The following is a 17,769-nucleotide window of genomic DNA, read 5'->3' as shown; positions in this document are numbered from 1 at the left end:
TATATATGCCATATGTTAAACTGGCAGCACAGCTCTGGACACACAGTCACTTTGGCTGCTGTCATAGCCACTTTTACTACATGTCCTAGTTGCAGATCAAAGGAGTTGCAGCTTCCTGGGAGCACATTGCACCCACTTCTTTTGGGGGGTACCAGGGATAGAACTCAGGTCCTTGCACTTACAAGGCGGGCAAGTGGAACCTCTGAGCTAAATCCCCAGCCACTGTACTCACTCTTTAATGCATATCATTTGTGTGCTTGCTGTGTACTGCTATTGTGGCACCAGGTGCTAGAACAGAGTGATGCTCGCATCGCTGAGTTTAATTCCAAATCCAGACTGATTAGAAAAGGAGGAAGAAGAAAGACAGGTCCCAGCAAAAGCTGATCCAGATAAAATGGAGAGGCTTCCCCATGTTCCTGTCTATATAGAAGCTAAGTCACCAGAAGGGTTTGCATTTAACAGGGTTCTCCATAATCTGCCCCAAATAACTGAATATCAGAGGATCCAAGTCTCAGAACCATCCTTGAGGGTCTTGCTGGAAACAGTTCCACCTCCCCCAAGTCCCACTAATTTTCCCTCCGTCCCCAACTAAAGAACACAGCACAAACACAGGCATGACATGATGACCCACACATATAATTTCCCCCATTTTAGAATCAAAGGCAGGAGGACCAAAAGATCAAGCAGAGTCTGTACAACTTAGCCACTGGCAACTGCCGGGATATATCCTGGACCACAAAAACCAACACCAAAAGCAGAAGGGACAAGTACCAGCTTTAAAGAGGACAAGTGCTTCCAGAAGGGCCCCCAAGACATACTTTCTGCACAGGCATAGTCTATAAGGGGCCAGAAAGCACCCCTGGAGAACTGATTGTCAATTATTACCCCCCCAAATCCTGCAAGACTACATCCACAGAGCAGAGAGGGTGAGCGCCTTGGGAGATATATGCAGACCATCATCACCAGGTTTGTCAGCCATCCCTGAGACTCTTGTCATGGTTTAGAATATTGAGCTGTTATCTTGTCAAAGAGACAACAGTCCAAGTCTAGCATCCTTCGTGAGAGAGCTTTAGCCTCAGCAAGCCTGACTAAGGCTGCCATAACTGTGGTGCAGAGCAAGGCCTGTCTCCATGACCTGGGAGGGCAAGCACCCCTGTCAGTAGGCGGTCTTGAGCTGCACGGTTGCCTTCCTGAAGGCCTGGCAAGGTGTTTGGATTTGAATGAGAAACTGCTGGCAGCCACTACAGGAGAGAAGTCTCTGACGTGACACGTGGAAACTAAAGGGCAGTTGGATTTTGACTTTGAATCATGTCATGACTTCTATCAAATTTAAATGATCTTTGCACAAACTCACTTTGATATAACTACCTGTAGGCAGAATTCAGTGGATTTTGAGGTCTGAGGATTCACATAAAACTACCATAATGAGCCAGGTATGGTGGCACATACCTATAATCCCAGCACACAGGAGGCTAAGGCAGGAGGCCAGCCTGAGCTACATAGTGAGTTCAAGGCCAGTCTGGATTACATGATGAGACCTTGTCTCAAAAAAACAAAACAAAACAAAATAAAAAACTGGACCCTTAACATGAACAACATGAAGCCCTACTGTTGTATGGAATTCCTCTCTTCTACCTGTCAATCTTGGGGAGGCCCCTGAACTTCTTAGCTTTTTTGAGATTTCAGTTATAAAAACACTAAGGTTCTAGGGATGTTTGTTTATTTTGGGTTTTTTGAGACAGGGCCTCACTAAGTAGGAGACTGACCTAACTGGACCCTTAACATGAACAACATGAAGCCCTACTGTTGTATGGAATTCCTCTCTTCTACCTGTCAATCTTGGGGAGGCCCCTGAACTTCTTAGCTTTTTTGAGATTTCAGTTATAAAAACACTAAGGTTCTAGGGATGTTTGTTTATTTTGGGTTTTTTGAGACAGGGCCTCACTAAGTAGTTGAGACTGACCTGGAACTCACTATGTAGCTCAGGCTGGTCTCAAACTCACAGTGATCCTCCTGCCTCAGCCTCCCGAGTGCTGGGATTTCAGGTGTGCACCACCACACCCAGCCTAGGAATGTGTGTTTGAGGGAGAACAAGGTCAAGAAAAGCCTGTCTTTCCTTTTATACTCACCCCCCAGAATGTCTTTACATTTATCCAACTCTCATTTCTGCTTCAGGCCTACTTCCAGGGAGCCTTCCTGAAACCTTCAACCTACCCCAAACTCTACTCTCCAACTGCTGAGTGCTGTAGGTCAAGCTGAGAAACCTGTGTCTTTGATGCTTCCATCGCCACCTCAGCAAAAGCCAGAGCATGGAAGCCGGCATCCAAGTGGCCATAGGGAGATGTTTTAATAGTCACCCCAGGAAAGCCCAGGAAAGAAGCCAGCATTTCAGAGGACTCTCTAAAGACCTCAAGCTATGGCAGAATGTAACCAAAACCTAGGTTGCCCTGGCTCCAAAATTCACCACTTGAACAATGGTGAACTAAGATGCAGCAATAAATTGCTGAGTGAGCCATTCTGTTGAGAGGATGAACATTGGATGGACTAAGAGAGCTAATGCCTCCATTTCAGTAACCTCCGTGGCTCACCACTGGAGATAGAACCTGAGCCATTCTGCCTGAGCCTTCCTCAGCCAGGATCTACCTTCCCTGTTACCTGGTTATGGGAAAGAAGACTCAGAAACTGAGATTTCCAAAAGGACGCTGCTTTGAACATTCAGGACTTGAGCTCACCTAATAAGAGCAGAATTCCTCTGCTTATCCCTCTGAAGTCCTTTCCTGTGCAAGAGAGACACCTGTCCTCTCTGCAAATTGAGGAGGAGCTAGGCATGGTGGCTCATGCCTGTAATCCCAGCACTTGGGAGGCTGAGTCAGGAGGATCACTGTGAGTTCAAGGCCGAATACCCCAATCTACCCACAGACTGCTAACCTCAGTCATAGCCAGAAAACACCAACACAAACCAGGAGTGTCTAGCCTTCCTCAAACTAGAAAAATTGAGCAGAGTCTACACAGAAAACCTTCTGCCTGGGCTCTCAAGTGGGAGAATAAAGAATTCGAGGGATACCTGCTAGTGGAGCAGGAGTAGAATTCACAAAATCAAGGAACCCCATCCTGGGATCCAAACTTTTTTCTACTGCTCAATAAAATGATTGTAAGGTTGGGGACTTAGCTCAGTGGTTCTGCCACCTGCCCTGCCTCGCAAGTGCAAGGTCCCGAGTTCAATCCCTGATACCAATAAATAAATAAATAAATACATAAATAAAATGATTGTAATATTAGAAATTCAGCTGGTCCAAGGCCAATCTTCAAACTTACCCTTTCCCTTGAAATACCATGGAGGACCTGCTCTTCTGAAGCTTTTTGCCTTCCAAAGGGGTTCTTCTGTCTGGTTTCTAACAGTGTGACTCCTCAAATAATGCCTACAGACCGTGGGGTAATTCCCAGGCCAGTTCTTACAGAAATGGAGAACCTTGGCCTACAGATATCGCTCAGTGGTACAGCATGTGTTTAGCACTGGTGATGCTCATCCAGGTTTGGCAGCAGTGAGAGCCCAGCTGCTCAGCTTCACAGGTTGTGGGAGCATGAAGTCAGGGCAAGGAGGGAGGCTGTGTGCACACAAAGCAAACACCAAGAGAACTTTGGGGTGCAGTGTGTCTGGGAACAGCATGATGTTACCTGAAGTGAGTGGACCAGCACAAGGCACAGCGATGGCAAGTCTGACCTTGGGACTAACTGAAATCACATGTGCCATGTAGATGTTGGGGAAGGGCTGGCTCCTGGAACTGGAGCCAATAGCCCATCCTTCTGCATGTTTATGCCAGCAAGTGTGACCAATGGAGACTTGTCCTGCCACCTCCCTGCACATTCCCCAAAAGAGCCAGCACTGAATGGTGACCAGCAAAGGATGTCTGTACAAACAGATGGTTCAAGTGAAGTGGGGACCCTTCCTGGTGAGAGGGACAGAAGCAAGAAGTGGAGGAATTCTGGGAACCACCATCTGATTTCGCCAGTACAGTTTCATTGTTGTCATTTACCTGCCTTTCAGCATCCTTTCTCAGCTACAAAGTGAGGCAGTAAAAATTCTCCCCAGTGGGCAGGATTGAATGAGCTAAAACATGTTAAACTGGTAGCACAATCCTAGGCACACAATCACTCGCTACTGCTCACATATTCACCCTTACCACCTGCCCTTGCCTCCTGAGCACAAGGGCACTCCATCTCTAACGAGTGTCATTTGTGTGCTTGGTATGTGCCTTAGTTACTTTTCTTGTTGTAGAGACAAAATACCCAACAACCAAAGTTAAAGAAGAAAAGTTCATTTAGCCCACAGTTTGTGACGGTTTCAGTCCATAATTGGCTGGCTCCAAGGTGGGATGGTGTAGCAGACAGGCATTGCAGGGGAGAAACAATTGATAGCGGGAAGACAGTAGCAAAGCAACAAGGGGCCTTAACAGCATCTTTCTGCCACTTTTATCTTATCCAGACTACTTAGAATGCATAACACTCACACCCTTAATCTAGTGCCCTTGATCCTAGCACTGCACCATGAATCAATCTCAGCATCACACTGGATCCAGCCACCTCTGAATAAGCCCTATCTATGACTGCGTGAGGCTTGGAGGGACATCTAAACACAAGACAAAACAATGTGCATCAAGGTGTGGTCCCAGGCGTCAGAATAGAGTATGGTGGCCATGCAGCATTTACTTCCTACTCAGCAGGGGGAAACTAGTACAGACTCTTAGAGGAGAAAGGAGAGGGAGATTTCCCGGCAAAACCTGATGTGGAGGAACCAGAGGGGCTTCCTCATGTCCCTGTTTGTAGAGAAGCTAAGTCATCAAAAAGGGCTTAGATTTCATGCAATTTCCATGACCTGTCATTGTCCAAGCAACTGGGAGTCACAATTTGAAGGAGGGGCTCTGAGTGCCTGCAACACCTTGAGCATTTTAAGAATCCAGCTCCTCCATCAAAGACCCCTCTAGTTTTCCTTCCACCCCAACTGCACTGCCTTGTGGACACAGTAGAAAAGCAGGTGTGGAAGTTATAACTGTAATCTCAGCACTCTGGAGGCTGAGACAGGAAGATCACAACCTAAAGCCTAGTATAGGCAATTTAGCAACTCGACAGCTGGCCTGGATATACTCTGGATGAAGACAAAATCCAACAGCAAACACTGCAGGAGCACTTGCCAGTTTTCGTGAGAGAAGTCATCTTCAACTAACTGCTTCCAGAAGGGCTCGGGAGACATGTTCTCTGTACAGACATAGGGCCTGGAGCACACAAGAGGAGCTAGTTGTCAATTATGGTTTCCCCCTGACCCTGCAACATGCTACCCACAGAAGTGGGAGGTTTGGCCATGCAAGGAGATGCCAGCCACTGTCATCAGCTTTGTGACCCATCCCTGGGATGTAAGCTGGTTCAGAAGATTGAACTGACAGCACAGGGAAGAAGCCTTTCAGAACCAGCATCCTCAGTGAAGGACCCTTTGCCACACAAAAAAATAGAATAAACATGGTGCTACAGCAAGGCTCTTTCTCAGGATCCTGGGTGAGTGAGCACCATTGTGTGTAGGAGGTGTTTGGCTGCTCTATCACCTCCCTGAGAGCTTGGTGAGCTGTTTGTGGCTTTGAAAAAAAAAAAAAAAAAACTGCTGGCCGGAATGGGAGGGAGTAACATGAAAACTAAAGAGGATTTTGTATTTTGACTTAGAATGATGTTGTGATTTCTAACAATAAACCATCTTTTCTTGGACTCACTTCATAATCATTACCCTGATGTAGGATTCAGAGATTATAAAGATTCATGCTCCATATTTTTTTCTTTTCCAGGGATAGGATGGAACCCAGGGACACTCTGCCACTGAGCTCTATTCCCAATCCAACTGCTTGCCTCTTTTACAGGTAGGGAGTGAAGTGATGTCATTTTGTGTGAATGTGTTTTGAATTTCATGTCACAATAAGCTTGTCATTCCCACCATGTAAAGTCATCTCACTTGCCTTGCACCACCTTGAACTTCCTCCCCAGGGTCTGTCACCTTCATATGTCATGGCCTTTTGCTCACATTACTATCATCCACAGTACTGGGGCCCACACTGAACCACAGGAAGCGCTGCTGTTGAGCAGAACTCTCCACTGCCTGTGTGACCTTGGGTAAGCACTCTAACCTCTTAACTTTTTTGAACACTTAAATTGTTATGAACATGAAGATTCTCAATGTATAGCTGATGCAGAACATCAAGAAGAGCCTGTCCTTCCTTTATTCTTTTCCAATGAAACGTCTTTCATCAGCAAATACTCAAATGTCACTTATGCATCAGACCGACCTCCAAGGAGCCTTCCTTAATCACTGCAACCACCCAAATCTCGGCCTGTTAAACTGTTAAAGGCTTAGGATGGAGAAAAGACCAGCAGCGTTTTTTCCAGGTTCTTATTCAGTACTATGAATTAGTCTGAACCATTGGTGAATGTGAAAGATTATTGTTTATTTTAGGGCAGAAATAGGAAAAGGATCTGGGTGTGGTGGTGCACACCTGTAATCCCAGCACTCAGGAGGCTGAGGCAGGAGGATTGCTGTGAGTTCAAAACCAGCCTGGGCTACATAGTGAGTTCCAGGTCAGTCTCAACTATGTAGTGAGACCCTGTCTCAAAAACACAAAACAAAACAGAAATAGGAAAAGGAAAAGAAGCACAAAATAAATGCTCAAGGAGGGCCCGGCATGATGGCTCACAACACATGCCTGTAATTCTAGCACTTAGGAGACTGAAGCAGAAGGATTCTCACAAGTTCAAGGCCAGCCTGAACAACATAATGAGACCCTGTCTCAAAAAAAAGAAAGAAAAAGAAAAAGAAACGCCCAGGGAGAAAAGAGTGCTTTGAAGGAAAAAGAGAAGATGTATCCTACAGCCAGAATGGACAACTGCAAGAACAAGAAGGCAATTACTGATGTCTTTTTATATCTTCTTTGATAGTTGATCCAGTGGTCCCACTTGAACTCATGCTAGAAGACTGGCATCAGGTGTTGGGCTTGGCTTGTTCTCTCGTCAGAAGAATGATATCCAGGCTTTCCGGAGCTGCTACTCGGCACCCAGGGTTAAAAGTCTCTTCGATTGGCAGATTGTGCCCAATTTCTCCAGCCTCATTGCCACGCAAATTTTAGAATTTGCAAGCTCTTTCCCTGCTGTGGTCCCTGAGGCTGTGTCCACCACAGGTGTGCTCCACAGGAGTGGCTACTTGACAAGAGTAGGGAAGCCAAGTAGAAAGACCAGGTAGGATTGCTCTGCCTTCTCTGCGTTCTCCACCAAACACTGAAGGCCTGAAGCCTGCCCGTGGCCTCGCAAATTCCATACGTGTCTCAGTACATAGTGATGACATCACAGGCCCCCTGGTTTCCAGGTCAGGGAATCTACCGAAACACGGAGAAACTTCCCTACCGGTTTTCTATTCAACACCAGTCTGTTTGGGTGCTTGGAAGAGGATGTCTGCCTGCATCTTCTATCTCCAAGCTAGTTTGTCATCTGTCCCCCGGGAGGGCAGTGCAGCAGGTAAGCCTAGGTCGGCCATCTCCACACGAGGTCTTGGCGTACACACACCCCAGTGGCCACCACAACTTCCTTTTGTCCCTTCCCGCATTCCTCCAAACTTCCCCAGGCATGAGTAGGACCACAGCCTGGTGCCAACTCAGACCTGGATGTTTCCTGCACAATGTGTAGTCTAGGAACATGTCATTTCTGAGCAAGCATTTAGAAAGACGCAAGCCTTATTGATTTCTCTTCCCCTTCAGGCTACAAGATGCTTTCATTACATCTGAGCACAGTGGATGTGTCTATGGTCCATTTATTTACTAGGCTGCGATGGAAGGATCTCTTTAATCCATGAGTTTGAAACTACACTGAACAAGAAAGTAAAAACCCATCTCTAAAAACAATAAATAAAGATGCTTTATTCAGACCCCCCCCGCTTTATTTTTGTACCAGGAATTGAACTCAGGACCTTGTGCTTGCGAGGCAGGCAGCCGCACCACTGAGCTAAATCCCAGCCCTCAAACACTTTCTTGATTAGACTCTCAGCAAAAGCCAAGTGTGTTTCATTGTCAAGTGATAATGGAAGAGTTTGATGAAGAGCTTCTCATAAACCTCACCTTAAGTCTCAGGGATCTTTACCATGCCTGAGACACTTACATGGGCTCCCCAGACACATCCCAGTATGAGCTGCTAAGGACTGGGACAAGGATGGTGTCCTACAGCTGAGACAGAAAAGCCTGCAGAGAGAGAAAGTGGTATTGAGACTGGAAAGCTGAGGGAATAGCAGCCCAGGAAATTGGCTTGGTTTGAGAAGGCATGTTAAACCTAATCTATCTACCCAGAGATTGAGGGGGGTCCTTTTTCAATTATTTTCAGGTTCTCTTATTCTAAGAATGGGGATAGCTGTTCAGGGTTTTATTTTGTTTTGTTTTGTTGTTGTTGTTCTTGTTTGGGGGGGGTGTTTTGTTTTGCTTTGTTGCTGCTGTTGGTTCCATGCTAGCCAAGAGCTACTAGAGCAAGAGTCCCTTTAAGGACCTATGGAAGTGACGGCCAAGTCTACGTTTGGGATGTCAAGTAGAGTAGTGGGCTTCCTCCAGGAAGACATGAGAGAAGGGGGAGGTGTTCTGGCTGCACAATGTATAAAACAGAAAAGACTGACCAGTTCTGGTTTTCTTCCGAGGAGCAGTGCTGCTCACAGCTTCTCCTACACCATTTTACTACCATGACCTTTACTGAGAGTGTAGAGAAACCCAGGTGGGCTGTCATGGAGAGACCTACTGCCTAACTGGCAGCTACCAGGCCTACAGGGATGCAGCTAAGGCCAGAGAAGAGAAGCCAGCATGCAGGTGGATCCCAAGAGACTTCAATGGCAGAATATAACCAAGACATAGGATGCCACAGCCCCCAAATTTGCCACTTGAATGACAGTGAGAAGACTCCATTAATACGTTGCTGGTTGAGCCACTCTGTTGAGAGGATAGGCATTGAACAGCCTAAGTCCTAAGACATCTAATGCCTCTTCTCCTGTGACCTCCACTGCCTGCCAATGGAGATAGAACCTAGGCCCTTCTGTCTGAGCTGTCCTCATCCTGGAGCCCACATTCCGGCCAACTGCCTATGGGAAAGGACCCTCAGAAACCGTGTCTCCTAGGACATAAGTCAACATGCAAACCAATCTCAGGACAAAGGTTCCGAGGCTGTGGATCCACGCGAATTACCAGAACATCTGGTCTCCAGAAACAGCTCAGATAAACACATCACGCCTGTCAGACACATGTGACTTTGCTCTAGGGACCTTGTGTGCTGGATCTTCTCTATTGCCTGAAATCAACAATGCCTGGCTGCAAGAGGAGCTCAGCAGTACAGATAGGACTTGAGTCACCAGTTATCTCCCTCAAAGAGTAGCTAGCCCAGGACCTTTGGACAGACAGGCTGGCCAGAGTGAGGAACAAAAGATGGGTGTTGCAGAGAAGGTTGGGTGGAAACAAGGGATGGAGATGCATTAGTAGTTACTGCATTTCTCCTAACAAGATAAACATTCACTGCCTTTGGAGGAAGAAAAATGTGCTATTTATCACTTCAGAATGGGTGGCCTCAGCCTTGTGACTAGAAGACATGTGACTATGGATGTCATCTATCTTCTGGGTTGAAAGACTGTTGTTTTCTTGGGAATTTGACCATGTGTATTTTGGTGGGAGCAGATCCAGAGCTACACTCTAAAAGAAGTATGGGTAGCATGAAACTTCAGGGCTGAGGATCCCAAATGGAGATGACCACCATCTAGGCAACTCCAACTAGCAAGAAAGCCTCCACCTCTACCCACCCCTGCATTCTGAGCATGAGAGGTGTCCTGTGCACCCATAACTCAGCCTGACATTTACTTCCTGCATATTCTTGCAATGCACTGGAGATTAGTAGGGAAGTGTCAGTTCCGCCACTGCAATAACCTTGGCCCTATTATTTGCACTGCTTCATCTGCAGATCTTGTTTTGCATCAACACTGCATAGGTGAGGAATTGGAGGGACTCACCCCTGCTTGATGGCAAGATTTTTCTGTCCTGCCCCTGACTCAACAGCCCTGCCAATTGGAGGTTGAGAGTTTAACATGTGCCAAGTTCCTGTGGTGGAAGGCAGCTAGTTTAGAGGGCAAGCAGTTTGTGCTATTTAATGAGACTGGAGAGGCTGGTGGGAGCAGATTCCTCAGAAACTGAAAGCCAAAGAAAAGAATTGGTATATCCTAAGAGTAATGGGAAATCAAATAAACAACTTCAGGCAAGAAAATGACCATTTTTGGCTCTGGTGCTAGAGATGGAACCCAGGGCCTTGAACATGCTAAGCACACACTCTACCATTGAGTTACATCTCCACCTCTGATACAAATTTTTTACAAGAAGTATAGGTATAGCCAGGCTTGGTGGAGCACACCTGTAATCCCAGCATTCTGAGAGGCTGAAGCAAGAGAATTGCAAGTTTTAGCTTAGCATGGGCAACTTAACAAGACCTTGTGTCAAAAACTGGTGTGGGGGCCAGGGATTTAGCTCAGTGGCATCATGCCTGCCTCACAAGTACAAGGTCCTGAGTTCAACCCCCGTGCCCCCGCCAAAGGAGTAAGTGTTTGTCCATGTGATAATGTAGCTCTGAGGGAGGGAGGGGCTTCTCTGTGGGGAAAAGTCTAGAGGTAGGGATACCGGGAGAAACGGACAGATAGAAGCAGTCTCTACTGGGGAAGAGCCAGGAGAAACAGAGAAGAGATACAAGAAATGTTTTGAGCTCGATCCATCAGGAATTGGAAATACCATGATGAGGAGCACAGCGGGGAATGCCTCTACTTTGCTTCAAAACCTGCCCACCACCAGCATGTTGTAGCCTCTGCCCTCAGACTATGAGAGAGGGACGGGGGGCCTAACACAAGATTTCATTAATGTATTCCTTTACCCTGTAAATGGCAGGGCACAGAGATGGCCTTGGCTGAGGTTAAAGGCAGATAATCCACCTTGTTGGTAACCTGCTTACCACTTAGACGTGAGTGCTTAAGATGCCCCGAGTCTAGGTGTGTTTGATTTCTATGACTGGCTTTGTATGGTTACCTCAAGGCCAATGTTTGGCTGAAGTTGGATGTTATGGGAAATTGTATTTTGCCACTAATGTTTTTTGTTTTTTTTTTCCTTATGGTGCTGGAATTGAACCCAAGGCTTCACTCATACTAGACAAGAACAATACCACTGAGTTACATCCTCAGCCCTTTTAACTTTGAACTTATTTTGAAAGAGTCTCTTTGTGCTCAGGCTGGCCTTGAACTTGCAATTCTCCTGCCTCAGCCTCCCAAGAAGCTGGGATTACAAGCACGCACCACCACACATAGCTTACAACTAATCTTCTACAGAGACAGTAATTCAGCATAGCCTCTCTCTGTACTGGGCTAGAGTTTCCCCCAAGTCCTAAGATATTGGACATTCAGCCCCTGAAGAAAAGCTTAAAAACCTCAAAAATACAAAAACTAAATTCTCCCACCCATTCCTTTATCAACAGTTACTGTTTATTCCTGTCTATCTCTTCCCTGTTCTTTGCACCTCCACCTCCTGCAGTCTATCACGAGTGGAACAGTCATGCTATTTACCCTCAAACCCTCATCTTTAACCTAGAAACCAGAAAATCCAAGAACTTTGCCTCCTTCTTGTCACTTAGACAGGGTGGGCTTTGCTGACAAGTTCACTAAAGGAAAAGAGCCAGGTCTATCTTGGAGTGCAAAAACCACCCAGGGCCAGGACATAGCTTGGAGTCATCTGAACTAGATTCCTAGGGTACTGACTCTCTGCAATGCCTACTTAAAGAACCCTCTAGCTGCAGTAAGCAAGGAGTTGACCCACCCCCAGCACAGTTCTGTTGATTTGCCTTCCTCCTGGACAGCAGTACTAGGCAACAACAAATGCACAGCTCCTAAATGCACCCAAGCTGGGAACCCTTCCTCCCTAGTAGCTTGGAACCTCCAGTCTCTTTGGAATGTTTGCTCATTCCATTTTTAAACAGTCTTCTCGAATCTCTAAGTCCTCGTGCACTGATCTTGCAGCATCAAGATTCAGAGCAGAATATTGAGAAGCTGAGAGGAAAGAACAGGAAATAGGAACAAGCCTGAGCAAGGAGTAAGTTTGGGCACTGCTCCCAAAGCCTCTTGGTGGCAATTCAATGACAGCATGTGTGCCCATGTATGTGGGCATGTGGGCGTGTGTTGGAGGGTTCCTGGAGGAAGTTGGGAGGCCCTAGGCTGGAATAGGGGTGGAGCCTACCAGAAAAAGAAGGGAACTCAGCCCTTGGAGTTACCATTAGAACTAAAGCCACAAGATCCACAAGATAAGGCAGGGTCAGTTACAGAACACTGGGTCCATGCCTTTCCTTAAGACCCATACTTCTGACCTGGCTTCCACACTGAGGTAGAAACAATCCTGGCCATCAGGTCAGGCTGCAGCCCGTGGAGGAAGGTGCTGGGGTGGGGGCTCTGCTGTACTGGAAATTACTTCCTTTCCTTCTACCCAAATAGCTGCTGGAGTTCCTGCTCTACTAAGTGAGCATTCCTTGGCCCTCTCCAGATGCTCCCTCAGTTCTCATCTGGACTGTTCCTTCATGAGAGTCCTAGGCAGGTAGAGCATCTCCTGAGGAGGAAGGCCTTTCCTGAGGCTGATGTGGAGTCATAGGGGAGGGGCCTGGCTGGAGTCGCCGGGGGATGGACATGTGGCCATGATAAAACAGGGAAAAGTCGGGGTCTAAGGGTCCTTTCCTGAATCCAAAGTCCAGGAGGTTAATCCTTATTTCCAGAAAATGTCTCCTCCCACCTTACCTGGCAGCACAGAGAAACCAAGAGCTCACAGAGCTGTGGTCACAGAGACACATATGGCCCTCAAGGCAGACTGTTAGCAACCCAGGGACATGATGTGGTCTGGAAAGATCTCAGGGCCTGAGGCCACACTGTGAGAGAAACACCCTCATCGCTTTCTTGGAAACAAACCCTAAAGGTGGCTGGTAAGCCACCTGGTTTGCCCCCCAACCCATCCCAGCAGTGGAGAGGATGACAGGGGCAGGGGCGAAGGGAGTCCGCCAAGCTGTTGGCCCACCCAGCCTGCCAGGAAGCCCTTTAGGAGGAGGGGTGTCATGGCACTCCCTGGCGACAGCTGCAGGACTTTGCGACACTCCGACACTCCGTGTGGCAGTCACAGCATCCCACAACATCAGTCTCTCTTTCAACGCAACACTGCCTGGTGGCTTGAATCGAGGGTTAGAACTCCATTGTTGCTTTCTGCCTCTCAGGGTCTCACGACTGTCACTCTTGCCTGCTGCCTCTTTCCTGTACAACATGGAGCCCATAGGCTTTGAGGGTCCCCACGTGCTCCGCCAGTGGCCTCTGCTGTGCTCACTGCTCCTGCCAGCACTGCTGCTACAGCCATTAGCCTGCACCCAAGCCACACTGGGCACCCTCAGCACCGTGACCACACCAGGCACCCCTGGCTCTGAGACCACATCCATCACCCCCCAGGGGTCTGGGGTTACGAGCGCGCTCAGGCCCTGAATGCGGGACTTCCCACTGGTGGACGGTGCATAGGTGCCATGTGAGGACACATGGAGGTTCCAATGTGCAGAAGAGGGTTCCAAGCATGCAGGGTTATCAAGGAGGCTCTTTCACACCACCACCTTATGCCTTGTCTCCCATTATCCATGGGTACCCTTCCCTTGCTCTATCACTGCCTCTCTGGTGGGAACCCTCCCAGCCCAGGCCTCAGGGCATCTTGGTACAGTCTGGTGGCAGTGTGGAGTGGTGGTTCCCCAGGAATATGTCTTGCCTGGCCTGGTAGCCTGAAAGGGCCCACTCATTTGTCCTTGACCTTGACCCTGCCTTAACATCCTTTCAGCCACAATGACCTGCCCTTGATCCTGAGGCAGTTTTACCAGGATTCACTACAGAATGTCAACCTGCACAATTTCAGCCATGGCCAGACCAGCCTGGACGAGCTTAGAGATGGCCTCGTGGGTGCTCAGGTACTACACGGACACACAGGGTGACTGTGGTTAGCCACAGGGAACTCACTTACATAATAATGACCCAAAAAGATGCTGGAGCAGCAAGGGCTGCAGCCAGCTGACTTGGTGGGCAGGACAGTACTATAGAACAAGCAATGTATTACATATAGCCTCCAGGCCCATTGGGTGCTGTGGCCTCTGTAGAGGCCCCAGGAGTTCCAAAACAGCCCCTGCCAGGCCAACACCTGACTTTCCCCCCAGTTCTGGTCAGCCTACATCCCATGCCAGACCCAGAACCGGGACGCTGTGCACCTCACCCTGGAGCAGGTCGACCTCATCCACCATGTGTGTGCCTCCTACTCTGAGCTGGAGCTGGTGACCTCAGTTGAAGGTAAGAGGATTGATGAGGCCCTTGTGGCTAAGACAAGCTCCGTGGCCATTATGCAGGGCAGAGAGCTCATCTAAGGACACGCACCTCTTCTACAACAATGTCAGCGGGCTGACCAGCTTTGGGAAGAAGGTAAGGACCCTGCTTCATACTCCACCCCACAGAAATATTCATGCTCCACTTCTCCCTGCAGATGTCTGCATATGCATCCCTGATACTGCTCCCAACCTATCCCCACAGAAGGTGGTGATGGAGATGAATCGCCTGGGCATGATGGTAGACTTGTCCCATGTCTCTGATGCTGTGGCATGGCAGGCCTTGGAAGTGTCACAGGCACCTGTGATCTTCTCCCACTCAGCTGCCTGGGGTATATGCAATGACACTCGGAATGTTCCTGATGACATCCTGCAGCTTCTGGTGAGAAATTGCCCTGCCTTGGAACCTAAAGCAAGAGTTTCAAACTTGAGCTCTTGACTTCCTCAGACCCCCAGCTGAACTTCATCTGCCCCACAAACCCACAGTGCTCAAGCTTTAAACTCTTGAATCCAGAGGGTGTTCTAGATGGTGATTCTAGATGGTAAATATTTCTCTAACTCTCAAACCTAAAGCCAAGACACCTTAAACCTGAGACTCCCCTGTTCACACAAACTCAGAGAGGTGAAGTCTCTCCTGGCTCCCAAAATCAGGGCTCATATGGCCCTGGGGGTGGATAGACACATGGTTGTTCAAGGACCCAAGATGAGTGTTCATTTAACTATTCCCGCAGGAGAAGAACGGCGGCATTGGGATGGTGTCCTTGTCTGTAGGGGTGCTGCAGTGCAACCTGTTAGCCATTGTGTCCACTGTAGCAGGTGATCCCCCGTGCTCTCTAAACAGCTCTGATCTGGACCTGAAGCCTTGGCGGGGGGTCTCAGTGCAGCTCCAGTGGTCTGACCAAAAATCTCATGATGAACAGTACACAGCACCTTGGTGTTATGTGGAACCAGAGTCCACATTGCCATGCTGATAGGGATAAGGGAAGGAGCCTGACAGAGGTGAGTGCTGACCCTGTACCCTCTAGGGGACTACTAGAGCACCCTACCTCTGCCTTAGGACTCTGGAGTCTGTCAGCTGTACTTTTTGACCCTCTTTCATCTTCCACACACCTGGAAAGAGCCCCCGCTGGATGTCCAAGGAGACTGGAGGCCGGGTGAATCTGGAGGGGAAATAGCTCCAGTGGCTGCCATTTTAAATGGGCTCACTCCAAACTTGAAGTCCAGTCTAGGGCCAGCTGGGATCAGTTAAAGACAAACCTCAGGGACTTCAGATGGCCACACAGGGCATAGGCCATGAACGAACTGGCCTGCAGGGTACAAGCAGAGTCTAGATCAAGAGCACTCCTGCCCAAGAACCCCACACTACTCTCCATCTCCCAGATCACTTCGACCACATCAAGGCAGTTATCGGGTCCAAATTCATCGGGATTGGCGGAGATTATGATGGCACCAGCCAGTGAGTACTGCCCTGCGGCTTATCTGGGCCTGCTTTGCAGTCACCATCCACCCTACCATGGTCCTCATGGCCTTTTGACTTTAGCCACCCAGCATCTCCCATTCCCAGCGTCTGTTTCCTCCAACCTCCTATCTGCCTTCAGCCCAGGGTCCCTACTCTAAGGTATCATATTTGGCCAAGCCACCAGACAACACATCCACCCAGTCCACGCACCCACCCCAGCCCCAGGAGATTGTCAACAATGTCCAGTGTAAGCTGACCATCTTCTCTGCCCAGTTCTGAAGATGGAGGAGAGGGGCAATCAGCAGAAGGTATAGATCATAAAAGTGCAGTTGAATGACTTTTGGCAAATATCCAAGGAGGTTTTGGAGCCTCCTCTGAAGGGTGCAGAGCAGGAATGATCACTTGCTGTCTTCAAATCTCCAGTTCACACATCTGACCAGGGTTGGAATACAAAGTACCAGGACATACAGGGCTGGGATTCTGAGTTGGGATCAGGGCACCAAATCAGAGAACCACCTGCTGATGGCCACACACGTTCCCTGAGGGGCTGGAGGATGTGTCTACATACCCCATGCTGATAGAGGAGCTGCTGAGTTGGGGCTGGAGTGAGGAAGAGCTTCACGGTGTGCTTCAAGGAAACCTGCTGCGGGTCTTCAGGCGAGTGGAGCAGGTAACGCTGGGCTGGGCAAGAGAGTGGTACAGGGTTTGAGTGGGTGCATCAAAGGGCTCCAGGGGAACTGCTGACCACCAAGTGCCACCTCTAGGTTCGGGAGAAAAACAAGTGGCAAAGCCCACTGGAAGATACAGTTCCAGAAGAACAGCTGGACAGGGGTTGCCGCTCTATCCTCCCACATCAGCATCAGAGACCACAACTGGTTCCAAAACAGACTCCAGCCAAGAGCCCATCAGATCTGGCACCTGCATTATCTCCTAGGTGGTCAACCTCAAAATCTTCCCCTAGCCTAGCTTAGGCCTTACAGTGGTTACGATCTTCCCAGTTCTTATTCTGTGGCTCTGGTGACCCAGTTAGCCCTGCCAGATGTCATTTTGGCAGCCTTGAACACCCCACAAAGGTCCCTCCTTGGGCAGATACAAACATTTCCTGGAAATAAATGCTTTGGACATGGAAGCAGGTGCGATTATCTTTCTCTGCAGTACAGTCTGGTGGTACAGGCTCCCAGTACTGGTGGCCGGTTAGGGAACCTGGCATTTCAGCCACCAGTTGTTCAGGAGAGCCTGTTGGCAGCATCCTGAGGCAACCCAACCCCAGCGGCTAGGCACAGCACTGGATGAAGACAGTGGGTGACCTAGGTGCAGGAGAAGGGGCCCAGCCTGGAAGTCCCCTGAGTGACTCATCTCTGTCCCATGCTGAGCCAATGACCACCACTAGGGCTGTCCCAGGGATCCTGTCTGCAGCATGAATGGACTTCACTCCTCCTGAGACAGAGCCCAGGACTGCAGGCCACATAACATGCCATGGGCCTCCAGTGGCTGGACTGTCCTAGCTGGGGGAAGCCCCATCCCTCAGGGACTTCCTCTCCAAGAGGCACAAGCTACTTAGGAACCCACACCAACTTACCCACAAGCCCTTATGGTAACTAGTAGCAAATACAATAACAATAGCTAAAAGTAAGGGCTAATATTGATAATGATAATTTATAGTAAATAACATATGCAACTAATAGATAATGGCTAATAAAAATAACAGTTTATATTTAACGATTAGTAATAGTCTCCACAAGCCTTGTGACTGAGCAATTTCACTTTGGGTATATATTCAACAGGAATGCACATAACTGTTCCCCAAAAGCCATATGAAATCATATTTATAGCAGCACTATTCAGAATGACCCCAAGCT

General features: G+C 48.5%; 1 protein-coding gene across 1 annotated transcript in view; it reads left to right on the top strand.

The window, feature by feature from the left end:
* LOC104854080 (dipeptidase 2-like) overlaps nt 1–16,971 on the top strand; it is a 33,265-nt gene extending 16,294 nt beyond the window's left edge. Inside the window, 11 exon segments of the mRNA XM_033757984.1 lie at nt 5,829–5,900; nt 6,025–6,150; nt 13,920–14,046; nt 14,290–14,456; nt 14,458–14,548; nt 14,660–14,833; nt 15,183–15,267; nt 15,832–15,907; nt 16,421–16,580; nt 16,675–16,876; nt 16,879–16,971. Of these exon segments, the coding sequence (XP_033613875.1) occupies nt 5,829–5,900; nt 6,025–6,150; nt 13,920–14,046; nt 14,290–14,456; nt 14,458–14,548; nt 14,660–14,833; nt 15,183–15,267; nt 15,832–15,907; nt 16,421–16,580; nt 16,675–16,876; nt 16,879–16,931 (1,333 nt within the window). The 3' untranslated portion in view covers nt 16,932–16,971.
* The last annotated feature ends 798 nt before the right edge of the window (nt 16,972–17,769 follow it).

This window comes from Fukomys damarensis, unplaced genomic scaffold, assembly GCF_012274545.1.
Source record: "Fukomys damarensis isolate Sample0158 unplaced genomic scaffold, DMR_v1.0_HiC HiC_scaffold_32, whole genome shotgun sequence".
NCBI lineage: Eukaryota > Metazoa > Chordata > Mammalia > Rodentia > Bathyergidae > Fukomys > Fukomys damarensis.
Note: the sequence above shows the minus strand (reverse complement) of the source record. Positions and strands in the feature narration are given on the sequence as shown.